Consider the following 18709-nt stretch of genomic DNA (forward strand, 5'->3'; position numbering starts at 1 on the left):
AAACAGAAGTGCTTTACTCACGTAAAGAAACCATTTTCAGGAGATAACTCTGTTTACATTAACATCCAGCACTCGTTTTTACTTTAAAAGAAAATGTTTTTGTTTTAAGAATTACAGTTTTGTTTACATAACTAAGGTTAGTTGTACAGGTCTAGCCACCCAGTGGAGAAACCTGCTAAATTAGAAGACACCCTTGCGTCTTACTAGTGTCGCTTAATGCGGCTTATAATCTGCATAAAATAGGGTCCTTTAAATTTGCTGTCACAAATGTGCATATACAATAGCACTCTCTGGAGCAGCACAATGCCAAGAACATTTTATTTTGATATCTGAAATATTTGCCCCATTTACAAAAACCATTAATCACAGTTCACTACAACCTGTGCTTATGTAGGTGAGGGTAAGATTCCCGTGGGCTGATAAAGGTTGATGAGGCTAAATATACAGTAACAATAGATGGCACCAAAGAGATACAGTTTAGCCTAAGCCATGGTAGCCATTTTTATGACAAGGAAATGTGGAATCTAGTCTCTCTCTTATCGTCTGGTTCAACTAATCCCCACTGATATTCATTAATTAATAACCAGTCCGCTTAATTTTAAAGTTGTGGACTCCAAAATTATGGCCTGTAATGGACAATGGACATCAATACCCTTATATGATGTAGCCCCAGATACTCTAGCCCCGATTTGCTGACAATCATCTTTACACCTTTTTCCTTCCGTACTTCCTCTACTATCACCCCATGGTCATGATGTCAGTGGTCAAATCACAGGAATCAAATGTACTCAGCAGTGAGAGAGGGACGAGAGCGCGAGAGCCGGGAGGAGGGGGTAAGAGAGATTAGCTCATTGTTGTGAGAAGCAGAACAAGCTGACTTTTGCTCGGGGCTGAACAATAGCCACGGGGGGCCACATCCTCCATGACTTAAGTCATAATAAATTCAAGCACTGGACAGAAACACCCCAAAAACAGCCCGGAGTCCAGACTGAGGAGGAGTGGCCTTTGTCCTAGTGCTATTTCCTTAGAGATCTTCATTTGGATTCCAGAGGGTCATGGGGCTAATCATGTCAAGGCCTCGTGTTGCTAACATTGTTTTTTAACTACACCACTCAACACTCAACGCCTGGGCCTGCTGTCTGCAGTCTAGGGCTGTGCTGAGTCTGAAATAGTGTCACAGGCAAAACCCAGGCCATGCATGATCCGTTTGTTTTATACACAGGACTTTCAGAGGGATGAAACTGTGATTTGGGGCATGGTGTTTGTTTTACAGATTAAACACTGACTGCTTGTCCTGAGCTGTTATTTCTAAGATTTATAGTAGAATAGCCTCAAGCTGCTCTAATTGCCTCAATTTTGACCTTAAGGTTAAATGTATGTATCAAATAGATGGGGAGAGGAAATACATATTTCCAGCCTTACAAAAATATTGTTTGACTTTTATAAAAAAATTTTATCAGTGGAAAAAATACTTTAGTCTTGAGTCTGTGTGTATCATACAGTTATAAAGCTAAAGGTAACACATAAGGTCAGTTTGAAGCAAGGTCTATGCTTTATGCTTTAGACTTCAGACTGTAACACAATCAACCAATGTACATTTCAAAAACCAAGACAATGCACACTTTAGTTGATTAAGAGCCCTGAGGCTTTAGAGCTTCTCCTTTCATAAATTCAAAAGGGAATCATAGCCTTCTTATTCATCTGTGACTAAACACTGCAAGCCTGACAGCTTCAATATGAGTGATGCAGAAAAGCACACCTGGCAATGGATAACTTTAATAAGTGGGGTAGAATTAGGCCACAGATAGATGGGGCAATGATGTGTGCATGGAAAACAAAACTCCTTATACAGACAGCACAATGCTATAAGCAAGCCTGCACTAAAACAACAGCTGCAGTACTGGTTGTAGTATTTCTGCTCTGGATCAATCTTACCCTTTTCATACAAATTTTAAATATTCTTTGCAGATAAACTGATCTCTGCTCAGAATATATACTGCTATATTTCCTCTACCACTTCCATGTGAAGTGGGAAAAGGACTATTTTTGTACAATGTCAAATTCCAAACACATCTGCTTTATTTGACAAGTAGCCATCGCACTTCCCCAGAAGGGTAAGTTTGAACTCAAAGTACAACAACAAATTTCCATCCACAAGCAAGCTTAGGAGGAGAAAAGTTTACAAACTGAAATTGCAGCTAAGTGCTCAGCAGTCTATAGTCACGATGTCCAGCTCAAAAGCAAAAGTGGCTTGAGAAATGGAATCAGCAGCTACTGTCCAGACTATGCAAATTTGGCTGATACCATTTAGTGTATATCGTCAGAATATGGTTGGTGTGATTGTTTTGGTGTGTGTTGCCCTGTATTGATGATTATATCAACATGAAGGCCTGGCATATTATGATGGCCTGTCCACTGGAATAGTAGATCTCAGAACAGAAAAGTATGAGCAGTCCTGCTTTAGCCTATGCCTGGCATTAGGCATGGTGTCAACATGTTCATGTGTTCCTGGTCAGAAATGTTGTGTTCTGTTGGCAGTATTTTTCTACAAAGACTAAACAAATGAGGCCATGTATAATATTTGGCCTAGTTTAAAGAAGATATGACATGGACCTGTTGTGTTGCAGTATGGCAGTCAAGTCTCAACATGCTAAATCCTGCTCGGGCACGCCACAGCACAGTGGTTCCTAGAGTCACTCTGGGGAGCCCACCCTTAAACATTTTATTGTCTTTTTACTACACTAAGTCACCTGACCTAGCACACGATGAGCTTGTTAATTAGAATCAGGTGCTAAATGAGGAAAAGCAAAACTACGTGTAAATGATGGAGTCTTCAGGAGATTTAGTAGATTTAGGAGGGATTTAGGAAATTCTGCTATGGTAAACTTTTGTATTTGCATAAAGCACATGTACTGGCCCAGTTAAACTTCTGCCATTATATGAAGCAGCAGAAAAAAAATGAGTACACAGCAAAGTTTACAGTGTTAATTTAACTCTTTAAGGGTTGAATTTCAACACTGTCCTAGATAGCATATGGTCGCATTTACTATAGTGTTAAAATAACTTTGTAACAATGTATGGAGTCGTATGTTTACCCACAGGGTAAAACAACTCACAGAATTGTTAATTCAATTTTTTTTTTGTATATTTTCTGAACTTTCTGAACTATATATACCAGAGTATCTACAAATGTGAGCTATACCACAGAATAAATGACTTTTTTATCCTATCTAAGTTTTATGTAGAACAAGAGAGATAATCAAAAACTGTCAAGAAAGCGGAGGTTCTCCCATAATACAATAACGCTTCTATGGAGACCCTTATCCACCACTCAACCCAACACCAAGAGGGTGAATAACATTCCATCAGGGAAACCATCACAACTAAATCTCTTTTACTTACAAACATATATTAGACACATATAAGACAAACAAACACACAATAATCCCAAAGAAAGGTTAATGGTGACTGCAGAGCATGCTGAGAGTGAAGCAGAATGGTGAGACAGAGCTAAATTTTAACTCTAAAGTTAGAGTTAATTTCATACTCTATGGAGTCATATATTAACTCTATGTACCATATATTAACTCTCATCAGTGTTAACACACTTTACCCCACAGGGTAAAACAACTCTCAAAATTGTTAATTCATAATTCTAATATTAAATAATAAATATTTTTTATTTATTAGAATTGATTTTTGTATATTTTCTGAACTTCACCTGAAACTATATACCAGAGTATCTATAATACATTATAAAATGTGAGCTATACCATAGAATAAATTACGTTTTTAATACTATATACGCTTTATTTAGAACAAGAGATACCATCCAAAACTGCCAAAAAAATAGGCATTCTCCCATAACTCTAATATTATTAATAGCATTATATTATTAATAACATTATATATACTAATATACGATTAATCCCAAAGAAAGGTCAATGGTGACTGTAAATCACGCTGAGAGTGAAGCAGAATCATGAGGTGAAGCTTGTTAGACACAAACTATCCACCAACTCTGTGGATTGTTTATCACTGAGGGTTGTTCGAAGAACTCCCAGAGAGTTAAAACATGTTTACGCTGTGATTTTAACACTGTGGATTTTGCTGTGTAGAGAGAGGGAACTCACATCAGTGTTGCATGACCTGTAGCGCTTTCTCTCCCCAAGACAGTACTTTCCTCCACCAGACGGCCTGGAACAAATCAGAATGAAACAGACTCATCAGGAAATCTCTTGACTTTGTCAGCACCCCTCAGCCAGCTGAAGGCCATGGAGTTTTTTCTTTTTCTTTTTTTTTTATAAAAAGAACAATACCAACACACACAGCTTCCAGTCAACACTGGTGACCATCTGCAATGCATTTGGGCCAAACACACTAGTCACTTCAGTATCAACATGGCACACACACAAACTCACTCACACACCCCCAGGAAGCACCCACAATGCACTGGACAACATGAGAGGGGGTTCGTATTCATTCAACTCAGTCCCCACCAGCTGGGTTGAGATAACATCAGAGTGGAGATGGATGAGTGCGGGGATGCTCCTCCAGGGAGGGGAAGGTGGCACAAATGAAAGCCTTCCGCAGACTTCCCTCCTGGGGGATGGAGCAGGGTCAGGCCTGGGAGCTAGAGACTTTATTACTGCCAAAAAGCAGGTTATCAGATCACACAGATCCAGCCATCTGTTATCTGTGGGGTTAAGTTGCCCTTTCACACCACCTTAGCATCAACAAACACCTCCCCAACCTCTGACCTTAACCCAGGGCTCCTTAACCCCCATGCTGTGGGTTACTGCAGCCCACGGCAGCTTAAGAGTTCCCCCCACAGCAGCACACCTAATGATTTTACTCACAAAGTAAAGGCCAACCATTCATTATGTAATGTCAAATTAGAGTGGAGGAGCACTGGGTACCCAACACACTGTCCAGTTGTTGTGGTTAATGTAGAACTGGATCTGTCAAAACAAATTTTATTTTCTCATTATCCCAAAAATATAATCAACCAGTCAGGACAGTCTCCAACATTTGTTTCTTTAGTTACACACTGAACCTATGAACTAATGAGCTAGCAAGTAATGGCTAACCTTATACTTACTCAATTAGCACTGTGTAAACTGCATGCCAAGACCTAAACTCAAACTGTGTCAAGTTGCTAAGTAACCTCAAACAGACTTGCTTATGTTTTCAGAATGATTCACTCATTAACTCTTCAATATTCACAGCTGTGACTGAAATGGATCTCTATTTACATCAGTATTTCTCAATCCTGGTCCTGGAAGGACCCTTCCCAGCACATATTATTGCTTTCCCGTTCTACCAACACCCCTGATTCAAATAATAAGTAAACTCATATGCCCTTCCTGAGGAAATTTAGGTGCATGAAGCAGGGAAAACATTTCTAAAGACATTACAATCTCCCTCAAAGTACTCTTGCAATGTGTCTTGCAATAATGCATTGGCTTTCAAAAATACAGTATCAATAGGTAATTAATATTTATCATGTGAAAGATTGGTGGCAGAAAGTGGTTCATTTAATTTTGTGTTAAAACTAGACAGTAGTGTTGTGAAAAAAGTCGCCACCTGGATTTAAGTAAGTAAATGATGTGGGGTTGATGCAGCAGTTGGTCAGGTCTAGGTTCAGCAACAGTATGTGCTGAAAGAATGAGGTCAGCTGACTCCCTGAATATACTGAATATAGACCAGGTTATTCTGTTAATGGATTTTTTCTTCCCTGATGGCACAGCCATATTCCAAGATGACAGGATTCATCATCATTTTCACACATTTTCTCACAATGAGAGAAATTATATAAGTTAGTTACAAGCCCTATAACAGTAGGACCAAGTTGTTCAGAAACATAACAAAGTTAAAATATTCAATAAATAGCACAATGCTTTAATATTGTTAGTTCTGAATATATTTTGAATGTGTGTGTATATTTATACATGGTCTAGCCAATAATTGTTTGTTGCTGTTTCCAGTGCTGGTGCATGTTGATGGTGAAGAAGTGTCTGAATTCAAGATTACATTGGTGCCATAAAAACTGGAGGTGCTAAATGTGAATGCTCACATCTTCTCACCGGTATGAGACGTTGCTTCAGTACCATAAATGAGCATTCGGAGAAGTCCTCACCTCCACAAGCAAGTTTCCAGTTACTGTTGTTTGACAGGGAACTCCGAACGGTTCAGTGTGTGTTCAGGTTGCCTTGACCAGCAGGGCAGCGTGAACTGCTGTGCGCTTCCATATATTGCCGGCATAGCAGAAAAACTCTGGACTAACCCACAAGCCAACACTGACTGGACTGATTTCAGGTGTTCTCTCTATTTTCCTCTTTCTTCTCCATCTATTTTCTCCCCCTCCTTCCTTTTTCCTGTTCTCTCTCTCTCTCTCTCTCTCTCTCTCTTTTTCTCTCACTTTCTCTCTCTCTTTTGGACAGAAGCCTGGCTGTGCTCTTTCTAAAGGCCCACTTCTTAATGAATGCTTTCCAGGCCAGTTCTGCTCTAAGTCTCGGGTTTCCTCTCCCCACGCCTTTCAGGTACCCGGCCTGATCACCTTACACAGGTGTTACAGATTATGCAGGCCACACTCCCCACCACAGGCTGTCGGGACAGTGTGAGGACAGACATTTCCGCAAGCACGTGGAACGAAACCCAAAACTCTGTCTGCAGCCGGCCCAGTTCTGAGCTCCTGCGGCCACAACTGAAAAGGCTGGAGAGGGAAAGGAAAAAAAATCCGGAAAAGCCTTGTTTCAAGACCAAGAAACATTCAACACAACAGGAACAGCAATATAATCATTTTTGTTCAGAAGGACAAATCAAACTGTGAGACAGAACAATAGAAGACTGGCTGCAATCCTCTCCCAGAGCATGAAAACATTTTTGTAAGTGTATTTGAAAATTAGTCACATGCTTCACAAGACCTTACATACTCCAAGCAGATGATGAGAACTTAATCTAGAATTTTACCTTTCTGATTAAAATCAATATAAGTACTTTGCTCTTTTTGTTCATAAGTAGCAATGGAGGTGTTTTTTGCACTAAAAAGTGCACCTAAAATCCTTTAATTTTCACAAAAATCGTCAGTGCACCCTATGTATGAATTTTACCAGTCAATTATTAAGGAGTAGTAAAGCCACTCCACTGAAGTACAGAGTTGTACAGATGTTTCAGTTTAGTTCTTTAGTAGAGGTGTGCCAAAAAATCGATTCACATAAGAATCTTGATTCTCATTTACTACGATTCAGAATCGATTTAAAATGTCCCAAAATCGATTCTGAGGGGCGGGTTTTGGACTGATTTTGGGCTGGGTATTTTTGTTGGACCTGGCAACCCGCTTGTCCCTTCAAACCGAGATCTTCCAGACACACACAGAGCGTAGGTGTTTGAGAATCACCGGTAAGATGGCAGAACAAGCACTATATTACCTTAGATTAACGTGTAGTTTTAATGTTTTATGGCAGAATGCTTCATAACAAGCATAAAAAAGATCGCTAGTAGTTAGTTTCAGTAACTGTTAGCTAGCTAACTAGCTAACTTTCCAGTTCCACCTTAAATAACGCTACAGGTGGCTGCGGGCTGCAGCATTTAAGGCGGAACGGAAAAATACAATAAGCTAATCAGAGCTAATTTCAGCTCCTCATCACAGAGGAATTAAGGAATGGACCATATGAATTAATTTCTCCACCTCCTGCTCCCTTTCTGAAGAAATACAACGACCTTAAATTAACTAGTTAATCAGCAGCTGCTCCTGAACTTTAGCGCTCCACTGCTATCATCACATCAGCCCAGCAGCGTCACCTACACACCACCGCTAGTAGCCTGGTAATAAAGCAGTGTTATTTATTATTTATTTATTGTTCATTAACGTCATTGTGATATCCCAGTGATTCCTCTGTCACTGAAGACCCACATTCCTGCACATTTTATTGTTTTTGTAACACATTACCTGCTCCAGGACCAGTGTATATAATGGAGGCTTTTTTTTTCAATAAGATTCATAAGCCAGAAGCAGAAATTTTTATAATTCAAATCGTTTTGAATCAAAAATCGATTTTGAATCGAATCGTGGCCCCCAAAATCGGAATCGAATCGAATCGTGAGATAGTAATCGATTCCCACCCCTATTCTTTAGCACCGGGGCTAGAGTAGCATTAGCCGCTAATCGCTATTTCCCCTGCTGACCCTGGCTAGCACTGCTGGAGCAGAATTAGCATTACCAGCTAACCACGCTAGGTCTTTCATCGTTCAGAGGGGAACATATCAGCTGACAGTGCCCTGGCTTACCGGAGCACTCAGGGTTCCTCAGTGTAGCGCTGTCGGGCGGAATTAGTCGCTAACTGCTAGCAATTAGCCGCTAATGCCAATGCTCCAGCCTTAGTGCTGGAGAAATTTGGGAATCTAAGCTTACTGGGAACCCCCCCCTCCAAACTACCACCCATTGGCGAGACCTGCTAAATTAGAAGTTCCTTATAGTGTCTCTTAAAAAGAGTCTTATAATCTGGTGCTTCTTAAAGTGTAAAAAATTTGGTACTAAATGTTTGCCATTTAATGTAAAAATAAAAAATATAGAAATGCTTAAACTTGTGAATACAGACTGAACAAATATGAGAAGAATTCATGAAATAACAATGCCATTATGTAAATTTGCATTGTTAACAACCAAAATGAAAATGCTAAAAATGCAACAATAAAACAACAATTATATATTAGTTGTACCTTAAATAACAGCTTCAGTATTGTCTTGTGGGGGAATTGAGTTAAGGGCAATTGTGAAACACTTATGGAAGTGTTTGGTGTAGGCAGTCTATCACTGTGTATAGCAATAAAGCAATGTGAAGCACTAAGAAATAACTTATGAACCAGTACATTATATTCCTAGATGCGTATGTATAGGTATTTATGGCAGAGAATTCTATAGGAAATATCGGTACCACTTTAAAATAAGACTAACTTTAAAAAGGGTTTATAAATGGTTTACAAATCGTTTATTAATGGTTACTAATTGGGTTGTAAATGCCTTATTATGCCTTAAACTATTAATAATCGGTTATAACACATACATTAAAAGGGCAACAATGACCTGTTGGTTGCCAAATAGTGAACCCACAGCCATCTATATTGTTGCCCTTTCTACGTGTGTTATAACTGATTATTAAGAATTAATAATTATTTTTAAGGCATTTACAACCTAATTAGTAACCATTAATAAACTAATTGTAAACCAATTATAAACCCTTTATAAAGGTACTCTTATTTTAAAGTGATACCGAAATATCCAATTCTCACATAATGCTGTTGTAAGTTTTCATTACTACACATTGTTTTAAAAGTCTTGTTGTGACTTTTTGTGTAAGCTGAGCTATAGGAAGGGGGCCTCGTCAGGCTTACTTTGCCTACTTACGCTGGGCTGTCACAGTGGCGCATGGATGAGGATACTCCACCACCACAAGTCCTGCTGCACTCGCCCCACATGGACCAAGGTCCCCAGCCACCATCCACGCTCTGCGGCCACGTCCCAAAAGTCACACACTCGCCCTGGTAGCACCACTATCACACAAATACACATGAGAGAAACAATTAATTAATCAGTTTAAAATACAAAACTGAGACATTAATAAAATTACATCATTGCAGTCAAATATGACCTGTCTGTCATTACTTTATTAACTTTAACTATTACTTTATTTCATTATATTTATTTATTTCCACAGAATAAAAACAGGATGCCACCAGAGAGCATGGTATCTTTGAAACAAATTAAAACACCACATTTGTGCTAAATCTGTGGAGCTGTGTTTTGTCTGCGTAGCCACAACGCATCCACCAAGTGTCCCTAATCCAAACCCACATTGTTAAAAGGTATATGGCTTCTTGGCACTCAAAACCTGGTCTCTGTAAAAGTTCTAGACTGAATGGAATCTTCTTTCTCCAAACAAGCCTCCATAATCCAGCCTTTGTCTGCAGAACCATTAGGCCGGCAAACGGAGACAGTGGAGACGGTCTGTCCTCGCTGCACAACTGTGTCAGTAGGTTAAGTTCTCTCTTTATCTATCTATCTATCTCTCTCTCTCCCTGGTTCTCCGTCTCTCTCTCTCTCTCTCTCTCTCTCTCTCTCGCTCTGCCGACAGGAAAGTACTTGGCCAGGAGCAGAGCTGTGTCCTCAGTTGCAACCACCTAAAACGAGGGTAATGTGCTAAGACACAACATAAACAAGATTACCAACGTGAAGAGAGAGCTGGAAGACATTAAAGAGAGGGTAAGAGATGTGAGAGAGAGAGAAAGTGAGATGGACAGATAGATAGATAGATAGACAGATAAAGAAATAATACATCAGAACAGATATTCTACCAATTAAGCCAGAAATAACCTGTTTAACAATGTCTTATCTGAAAGGTCTGATATTGCTCCAGCAGCCCCTATCAGTCTTTCTCACAAGACCACATGGCATCTTTCTCTTTTGCTTACTGTCTTTACACAGAACTGATCTCTTTAGACAAAACATGTACACAGGAATTTAGTACAGTCTTTCATCATGGACGGATTAGGCCAGGGATTTGCAGTTCTGAGAAATCAAGGATGTGCTCGGACGTCCAGTGTAGGGCTGGGTATCGTTTTTATATTTTTAAATTCGATACAGATATCGAAACTATACTTTTTTCGATACCTTTTTAAATATTGCAACCAAAAATTACAAAAAGGATTTTTTTCGCCACCCCTTTCATTCCAGTTTAAGGAATTGGGAAATACTAGCAAATAGTATAGTGTGTTTTAGATCTGGCTGACTAGATAATTTTTTACTGTATTATAATATCTCAAAGTAGACAGAGAGAGAGAGACAGTAGAGAGAGAGAGAGAGAGACAGAGAGAGAAAGAGAAACAGTGCGAGTGCCTAAGAGATTTCAGCACAGCGGCGGTGTGTGGACCTCGCTGTGTGTATCTCCACATTTGACGCGTTTATGCGCATTTCATTTAAAGTATCAAAAACAGGCACCAATTTTTTTTTACTTTTCGGTACTCTGTAGTACCAAAACATTTGAATTTTGAAACCCAGCCCTAGTTCAGAGGAATTTTGAGCATTTTTTTTCCAAGTTCATGCAGTATCTATAAGCATGTATAAGTGATAAAGACCAAATCCGAACTTTTTATAATATGGGACACAGTGTGTTATCTGTGTTGCAGTGTGAACATACAAAAAACACAATGAATCTGCTATTTTACATTTTTAACTGGTGTTGAAATGAATGCGACTTCAGTGTAGTAAACTCTCACTCAGCTCTCAGAAAGCCCATGTACATGTGCATACTGTCTCCCACCTCCCCTGCCATAATCCACGCTGTTCCAAGCTCCAGCTACGTTACTCTCTGGATGAGAAATGGCTGACATTGATATTCCTTTGATGCCAGGCTGGCCAGGGGCACACATAAGTATGCCACTCGCTGAAAAAAAACAGCGGCTCAACCTGGGGCCCGCTGGTTGTCCAGGACGACGCACACGGGCTTGGCAGTGAATGGCTCCAGTGAGCTAACGTTAACGAAGGACGACAGTCTGTAGTCCTATCTCATTCTTCCCCTTTAGCCATCGTACGAGCGGCAACAATGGCGGCCGTAATCTTTGTTAAAACTGTCTCTCTAACCTGGCCCGGCAGCAGCGTGAACTGGTGACCCAAGCACTGCGTGCATGAGTGAGTACGGGGAATGGCTCTTCTTATTCCCGGATCTGGTACAATGAGCAAGGGGGCTGAATAATCACAGCTGGCCCCGAGCGCCACACCCCACGCCTTTCTCTCCTCTAATCTGGCAGGGGGCTCTTTCCCACTGCCCGGGATGCCTACCTGGCATTTCAAAACATTCCCACTAGACCAACTTAGAGTGTGGATGTATGGGCAGGTCGCAAGAATTGGAAATAATTAAACAAACCATTTGTTGAAAAATAATAAAACATTAACATAAAGCAATAAAAAAGCAAAAGTAGCAACATGCAGTTAGAAGAGGTGTCCACAAACATTTAGACATATAGTCTGTTGAGATAAGGGATATAATAACAAGTTATGGCTTAAAATTTAAAACATTTATATATATATATATATTATATACTTCTTATTTTTGGTTGATACATTATTTTTTGGATTCATGTAGTGTGCCCTAAAATAATATTTGTCAGTGACTGAAATACTGGAATGTGTCTAAAAATCATATTATTTTATAATCATTATATAAATTCATATTATAACATTAAGTTACTGGTAAACAGCATAGAGCAGAGACAGTGTTTGTTCATAGCTGTGAAAAATAGCACTATCTGGCTAATTTATTAGATTAATCAGCACATTATCAGCAGTTTAGCTCAAATAAAATGAGTATATTTGATAGCCGGGTCAGAAGACCGGATCATGTTCTCATCACAGATTTAGTTCGAGAAAAGAGTAAATGCATTTGGGTGTGGATCAAAAGAACCGGATTGAGACTTGCTAGAGAAGGTGGCCTCGGTCAGGTTCTTTTGATCCACATCCGAATGCAATTACTCTTTTCACACCTGCTTAATCAAACCGCAAGGTTTAACTGAAGCAAATAGTGCTGGTGTGAAAACGCCCTAAGAATCCTCTTAGTGCTAAGAGCCTTTTAGGAATCCCACTCCAGTATAGTACAAGCCAGATTTTAATACTCCAACATTTGAGTTCACCTTGAGTTAAGTGATTTATATACTGGTGATTTATCTGTGGTGTTATAAGAGATGACTTACCCCTTTCTCAATGCTGCCAGTCTGGCAGAGTGTTCCCTCTGCGGCTGGGATACTGTTGGTGACACAGCGGTTACTTTTGCTAAGGCACCAGAGCTCTCTACACACTTCCTAGGAAAGAAGGCAAAAGCAAGTTGGTCAGAATATGTCAACTCATGCCAGAGAAGAAAAAAATGTTAGAAATCATGCCAAAATGTACTTCCAGCATAATTTCATTTCTAGCATCTGTACTTTTTCAAAAATACATGGTCTGTGGTCTAAACACTGCAACTGCAGACTAAATTCCAGCATTCGGACCACAAATAACAAGACGATATCTCCTCCACAAATGAAAACACTGAGGAACCGCTAGCCACACTGAAGGGGGCTAGACATAACAAAAACTCTTTATCTTCTTAGCATTTTATAAACAAGTCACCTCACTTTCAGCCTTGTTTTGTAAGACTTAGAATCTACCACAGAGCCGTATGCCATGGACTGAGGGAAGAAGCTCAGATCTAGCAATGCTTTATGAAGGAATAAAGAGTTTAAATGTGGATATTCGTTACAAGGCCAGCTCTGCACAACTTCTTAAAACAAGCGCTTGGCCCTTTTTAAAGCCCAGACTTCAAAGGTTTTACAGGACAACTGTGTATGAAAGAGGAGCGGCCCTCATGAAAAAGACTTACGGGATGGAGCACAAGCTCTGACCTCTACTCAGTAAATGTGAGTCAGCGGCACAAACCGCGCAGACCATCCAGATGAAGCAAAGCAGCAAACTGCCTCTCTCTAGTTATGGCCTCTGAATCTCTGCGTCTGCTTTCAATAAGGCTTCCTGCTGGCCTATGCTGCACCCCTGGAGGAGAAGGTCAAGGACCTGGGCAGGACAGTCATGGCCAGGTCACTGATAGATTTAAGAGCAAGTAGAGTAGGGCTGTGTTGTAGCAAGGCTGCCTCTACTGTGTGCTATATGTGGCTAAAGTTAGCAGAGCTGACTCCTCATTAAACTGATTTCTAACACACAAACTCATTCACTAACTTTTAGCTTTTAGCAAATAATTATCTGCTAATATTTGTACACATCATTGAAAGTTAGGGAACTCTCTATACAAACAAGGATAAATAAATGCACACACAGCTTGTCTTCTCTCTAGCCATGAGCTAGAGGTACATAAAGCGCTGCAGTATTGAGCTGTGGAGATTAACTGTGTTCTTTGGAAAAGGTTGGTTTCTCCATTCAAAACTACTGAGATGAGGAAAATCAGGTGTATCAAAACAGGGAAATCACCAAACTGTGCTGGATTCCACTGCTACTGATGATTCCTTTTATATATGGGAACATGAATTCCAGGTAACAGCCAGGTTAACAATACTTCAAAAAGTCTATAGACAAAAAGTCACTCTACTGGTACTTTACTCCAATACTGCTTTACATAAATTATCATAAACCATACCACCTGTGCAATGTACTGTGTGGAAAAAGCATTGTTGGTTTACTAATGTTCTACTTTTCTTGATCACCTGTAGTCAACATAGAGCCTTTAATAATGGCTATTGGATTTAACCATTTAATGAACCTGTAGTTTCCATAGTAAATTAGCTTGCGTAGGTCCTCCATGTCCTTTCTTCCATTTAAATGTTTATTGGACAAGGCATGCAATTAACACTGACTCCATCTGTTCAAGAACATCTTTTAAAATAGCAACACAACTTTTCTCCACTTCAAAAATGACCAGTTGTCAGTTGTGTCGGTAAAGGTTTTTCAATAAAAACTGCAGCTCACAAGCTAAACAAATCTATGCCAGATTATGTTACCCTTTAATTAAGCCTTCTTATTAAAGGAACAGTACAAAAACATGATGTCTGCTTTCTGCCCACATTTTACAGTCTGTCCAAAGACCTCAATGGCTGGACCTAACAGTAAAGTTCTCAATGTCCACTGCATCATTAGTCTGTTTTTCTAAGTCAGCTTATTATGTCAATGGATGCAAAGCTGCTGTCTTTTCCACTTAGTGCAGAAGTGTGTGCAGATCCAAGACAGAGGTGAGGTTCTGTTCTTTTTCAGGTCTGGGAAATAGATAGATTGAACCGGTCCCACCCTGGCCAAATCGAAATAACTAAGGCGTGTGACTGCACTCACCATAACTCTCTTGCAAGCTGTCACTGCTCATTGCTGTGCTCCCACTAAGCCAGGCGTCTCTTGCTACAGCAAAACCGCAGCATCCGTCCTAACTGCACACACTGCTGGTCATTAGTGTACACCAGTATGAGGACTGGTAAGTATCTCTGCAGTTAGAATGGTCTTCCAAAGGTCAATTAACTTCATTTTTTTACAAAGATATGTGCATTACTCTCTCCATAATAGCATTTCCAAACCAAATTCTGGTTCATCGCTGTGGTCACAATTCACTGAAGGCTTGTGTTAAACAGATGGCTGGCTCAAAAAGATGAGATTGTCAGAATCCACTAACACTACATGCTGTAATAAAGCTGAGCCAGGGGAATGCTGCTCCTTTTTTTCGCATGACTGTCTTTCATTCTGATTCTATACCACAGTTATGAGCTTAAGAGAAAAATTACAGGGTTCTCTTTTTGGCGTACGTGCATCCGCTGTCAGATATTTCTCTCAATGAAACGGTAATCTCTTGTAATTTAATTCTTTTTCTGTTGTAGAATGGATAGTCACATAGCCATACACAGGCCTTGCACTCTCTCTTCTTATTCATTAATTCTCTTGGCTTCATTCAGCCTCTCCCATTTGTGTGGGTTTGTTTCTTCTCCCATGTCAGTTTATTTGCTCAGGTTCGTGATTCTTCGGAGAAAATCATTATCATTTCAAGAAAGATGAGGATTAAGTTGGCAAAGTCTGAAACCCCAATTTGGCGCTCTCTGAAAGACATGAGAAGATGTGTGCACAGAACATCAAACGGCTCTCGGCTAAGCCTGTCCCAGGTGCTAATAAAGCAATTATCCTTTATTATGACAAAGTCCATACTGTCGTTTGATCTCCCTTGGGGGAATGTCAACATGGCAATCTCTGCTCTAATCCCAGAGGGAAGAGAAAATAATCTGAGTCACTGAATATGAGACCACCACTCCCTGTTCTCACACACAGGGCTCGTTTCAGTAGAAGCATAGAGACGTCAGCATCACAGAACAAGCTTTCAGATGGAAAGGACACTGATAAGAGGGTTGCAAAAAATGTGCGAATATGATAAAGAAAAGCATATTTTTACTTTTGTACATATTTATTAAAAGTGTTTTTTACTTACTACTTGTTCCCAAATGTAGACAGTTTTATTCTTAACAATGAAAATTGTATAATATGCTGTGATGAAACGCCAGGTTATTACACCTGCGTAATATCTGCAAAATACACCAGGTGTCCAAAAACACATGATTATCCATGAGTTCTTCTAATAGCATGGATATTAATAGGTAGTTTGTCCAAACACATCTTTGTTTGGAGTATAATGCCGTCTTTAATAATGCTGTAGAGAATAATATGAGAATCATATCAATATCTGCACAGAATTTTAGATATATATTTAATCTGGCTTTAAATATCTGTATTATATTAATTAACATACCTTTTTTTATTACCAGTTTCATATATATCAGCATTGACATATGTATGTTACAAACATCAGGCATTAGTGTCAGTGTCAGCACAGAACAGACATTATATATGCATTTTAGGTCACATTGAACAGTTTAATTGTTTCAGTTTTTTATATGAATAAATGAGCCACACCAGCGATCTGCAAACACCTCACACTTTAAAATAATTTTAAACATGCCCACTTTAAACACCCGTTCATTATTTTTAATCAATAAAACATGTGTTTTTTAGCATTTAGGACAACCCCCAGTTCTTAGATAGACTCTATTTTGCTGATGGTAAAATTATGACAGATCCAGATGTCCAGGATCTAAACTATTCCAAGATTTGTCTGTGCAACATCTGGCCTGGAGAAAACTAGATCACTTCGACCTGTACCGATATTTCTTAATGAACATGATGAACTTTAATAAGTTCCCCATCTCTTTCATTTGACAAGCTTATTTTGTTTGTTATGAATCAAACACAGAGTTGCTAAACTCCCAAACAGGTTTTTCACTCATTGCTCAGGAGGAGAGCATCAAATCTGAGTTTTTTTCGCTGCAGACCCTCCTGCAGAACAGATCACGCTATTTTGGCCGGTCTCTTTTGGGTCAGTGGTAAAAATAATAGCTTGACCTCCAGCTTTGCGTCTCCTCTGAGCTCTTTAACCATCCTTCTGGTTCTCCAGAGTAAAAACCACGCTCTGAATCAGCCATTGTTATAAAAACCCTTATTCAAATAATATATATTTATATACTGTTCCTCTAATGCTGTAGGTAGCTCGAAAAGAGAAAATTTAATATGTGAGGTCTGAGATGATTTCGTCCTTGTGGAACTCCTGTATGGTTTCCTCATGTGTGATAATAAAAGGGGCATTGTGTTGAAACCCTATAGTGAGATTCTGATTTAGGTTTGATCAGACGACCAGAAGTCATGTGTTTTTTGGCTACATATGCTAGTGCTGACTATTGTTTCTGTGCAGGACTGGTACTGGGTTTAGTAATACATTAATCAGAATATAAGGCTGGAAGGCTGCCACAGTGCACTACTCTAAAATCTCATTTACACCTGGTCACTTCATGAGATTATTATCTAAACTGCATTCTGATAAGATTGCAAGGTCGGCTGTAAACAATGAGCTCTGCACATACTGCACGTGTAAACAGCATGGAGCAGCAGATACAGAGTTTGTCCATAGCTGTGGTAATTAGCATTATCTGGCTAATATATCCACTTAAACTGCGCCTTATCAGCAGTTTACCTCAAATAGGAGAAGTATATTTGATATGCGGGTCGGATCAAAACCAGATCAGGTTCTCACCATAAGTGAACCGCTTCAGAATTTATTTTTTTTTACACAGTATTGCAATATAACACAATATATTGAATCGTAACCCCTGTATCGTGATATATATCATATCATAGATGTCTTATTAAATACGATAATGAAATTACACTGCTCAGAAATATCCCAGAAGAAGTATCACACAAATGACAACAAACATCTTATGCACAGCTAACACAGTCAAAGCTTTAACTAAGTGCATGCCGTCCGCATTTGAGGAAGACATTCACTCCATACAAGGACCACATTCCCAGAGCATGAGTGAGTGTGCATTGTGTCCTTCTTACCCCATATTTGCACTGTCTGGAGGAGGCGCCGTACTGGAAACGACACTGCTCGTCCGCATCGTACACCTGCCCCGGAGCCACTGTGGGGTACAGGAAGTCTCGTTTCAGAGGCTCATTGTCCAGACACGTTCCCCGACCTGAGCTGTCAAAAAAAAAAGCAAACCTACTATAGGACTGGCTATACAGTGCAGCTAGTTTTAACTGTCTTAAGCTTTAAATTATTTGAGTTTTCCCTACAGTGCTGCATTCAGTGAACCCACTGAACCCTAAGTGTAATTTTATCTATTATGGCCTAATTAATAAATGACTACTATGAATGATGTAGTAAGCATGAAACTAATACGCAAGAAGTGAACCCAATATGAAATATTAGCAAACATTAGACACATAAAACCACAGTACAGCAAGCACAGAGAGGGAGCAAGCGAGAGAACAGGAAGAAGAATGACAGACGGTCTCCTAAAACACAGAGATTTGGACATATATGGTGCTCTAGGCCTCCTATGGAATCCTTTGAAGCACCAGTAAAGTGAGAAAAAGGGAGTGAAAGAGAGGAGGTAAAAAGAAAGAGAAAAAATTCTAAGAAAGACCAGGGGTCATGTGGACAGAGTGAAATCCGTGTTTAGTCTGTTTTAGGCAGATAGAAATATGGACACTCTCGAGAAATGCTCTGAACAAGGGTGGGGGCACTGCTGTGTCTGCTGCTGAGATACAGAGACACAGCACAAAAATAAAGCTTTGTGGATGAGAAGG

General features: G+C 39.6%; 1 protein-coding gene across 2 annotated transcripts in view; it reads right to left on the reverse strand.

Moving 5' to 3' along the window:
- adamts6 (ADAM metallopeptidase with thrombospondin type 1 motif, 6) overlaps window positions 1-18709 on the reverse strand; it is a 69610-nt gene that overhangs the window by 22778 nt on the left and 28123 nt on the right. For both annotated transcript variants that reach the window (XM_022681196.2, XM_022681197.2), the window contains 4 exons: window positions 17957-18098; window positions 12745-12852; window positions 9407-9552; window positions 4134-4197 (listed from right to left, as the gene is read on the reverse strand). In XM_022681196.2, coding sequence (XP_022536917.1) covers window positions 4134-4197; window positions 9407-9552; window positions 12745-12852; window positions 17957-18098 — 460 coding nt within the window. The remainder of the gene's footprint in view (window positions 1-4133; window positions 4198-9406; window positions 9553-12744; window positions 12853-17956; window positions 18099-18709) is intronic.

The sequence above is a fragment of the Astyanax mexicanus genome, chromosome 20 (assembly GCF_023375975.1).
Source record: "Astyanax mexicanus isolate ESR-SI-001 chromosome 20, AstMex3_surface, whole genome shotgun sequence".
NCBI classification, from domain to species: Eukaryota; Metazoa; Chordata; class Actinopteri; order Characiformes; family Acestrorhamphidae; genus Astyanax; species Astyanax mexicanus.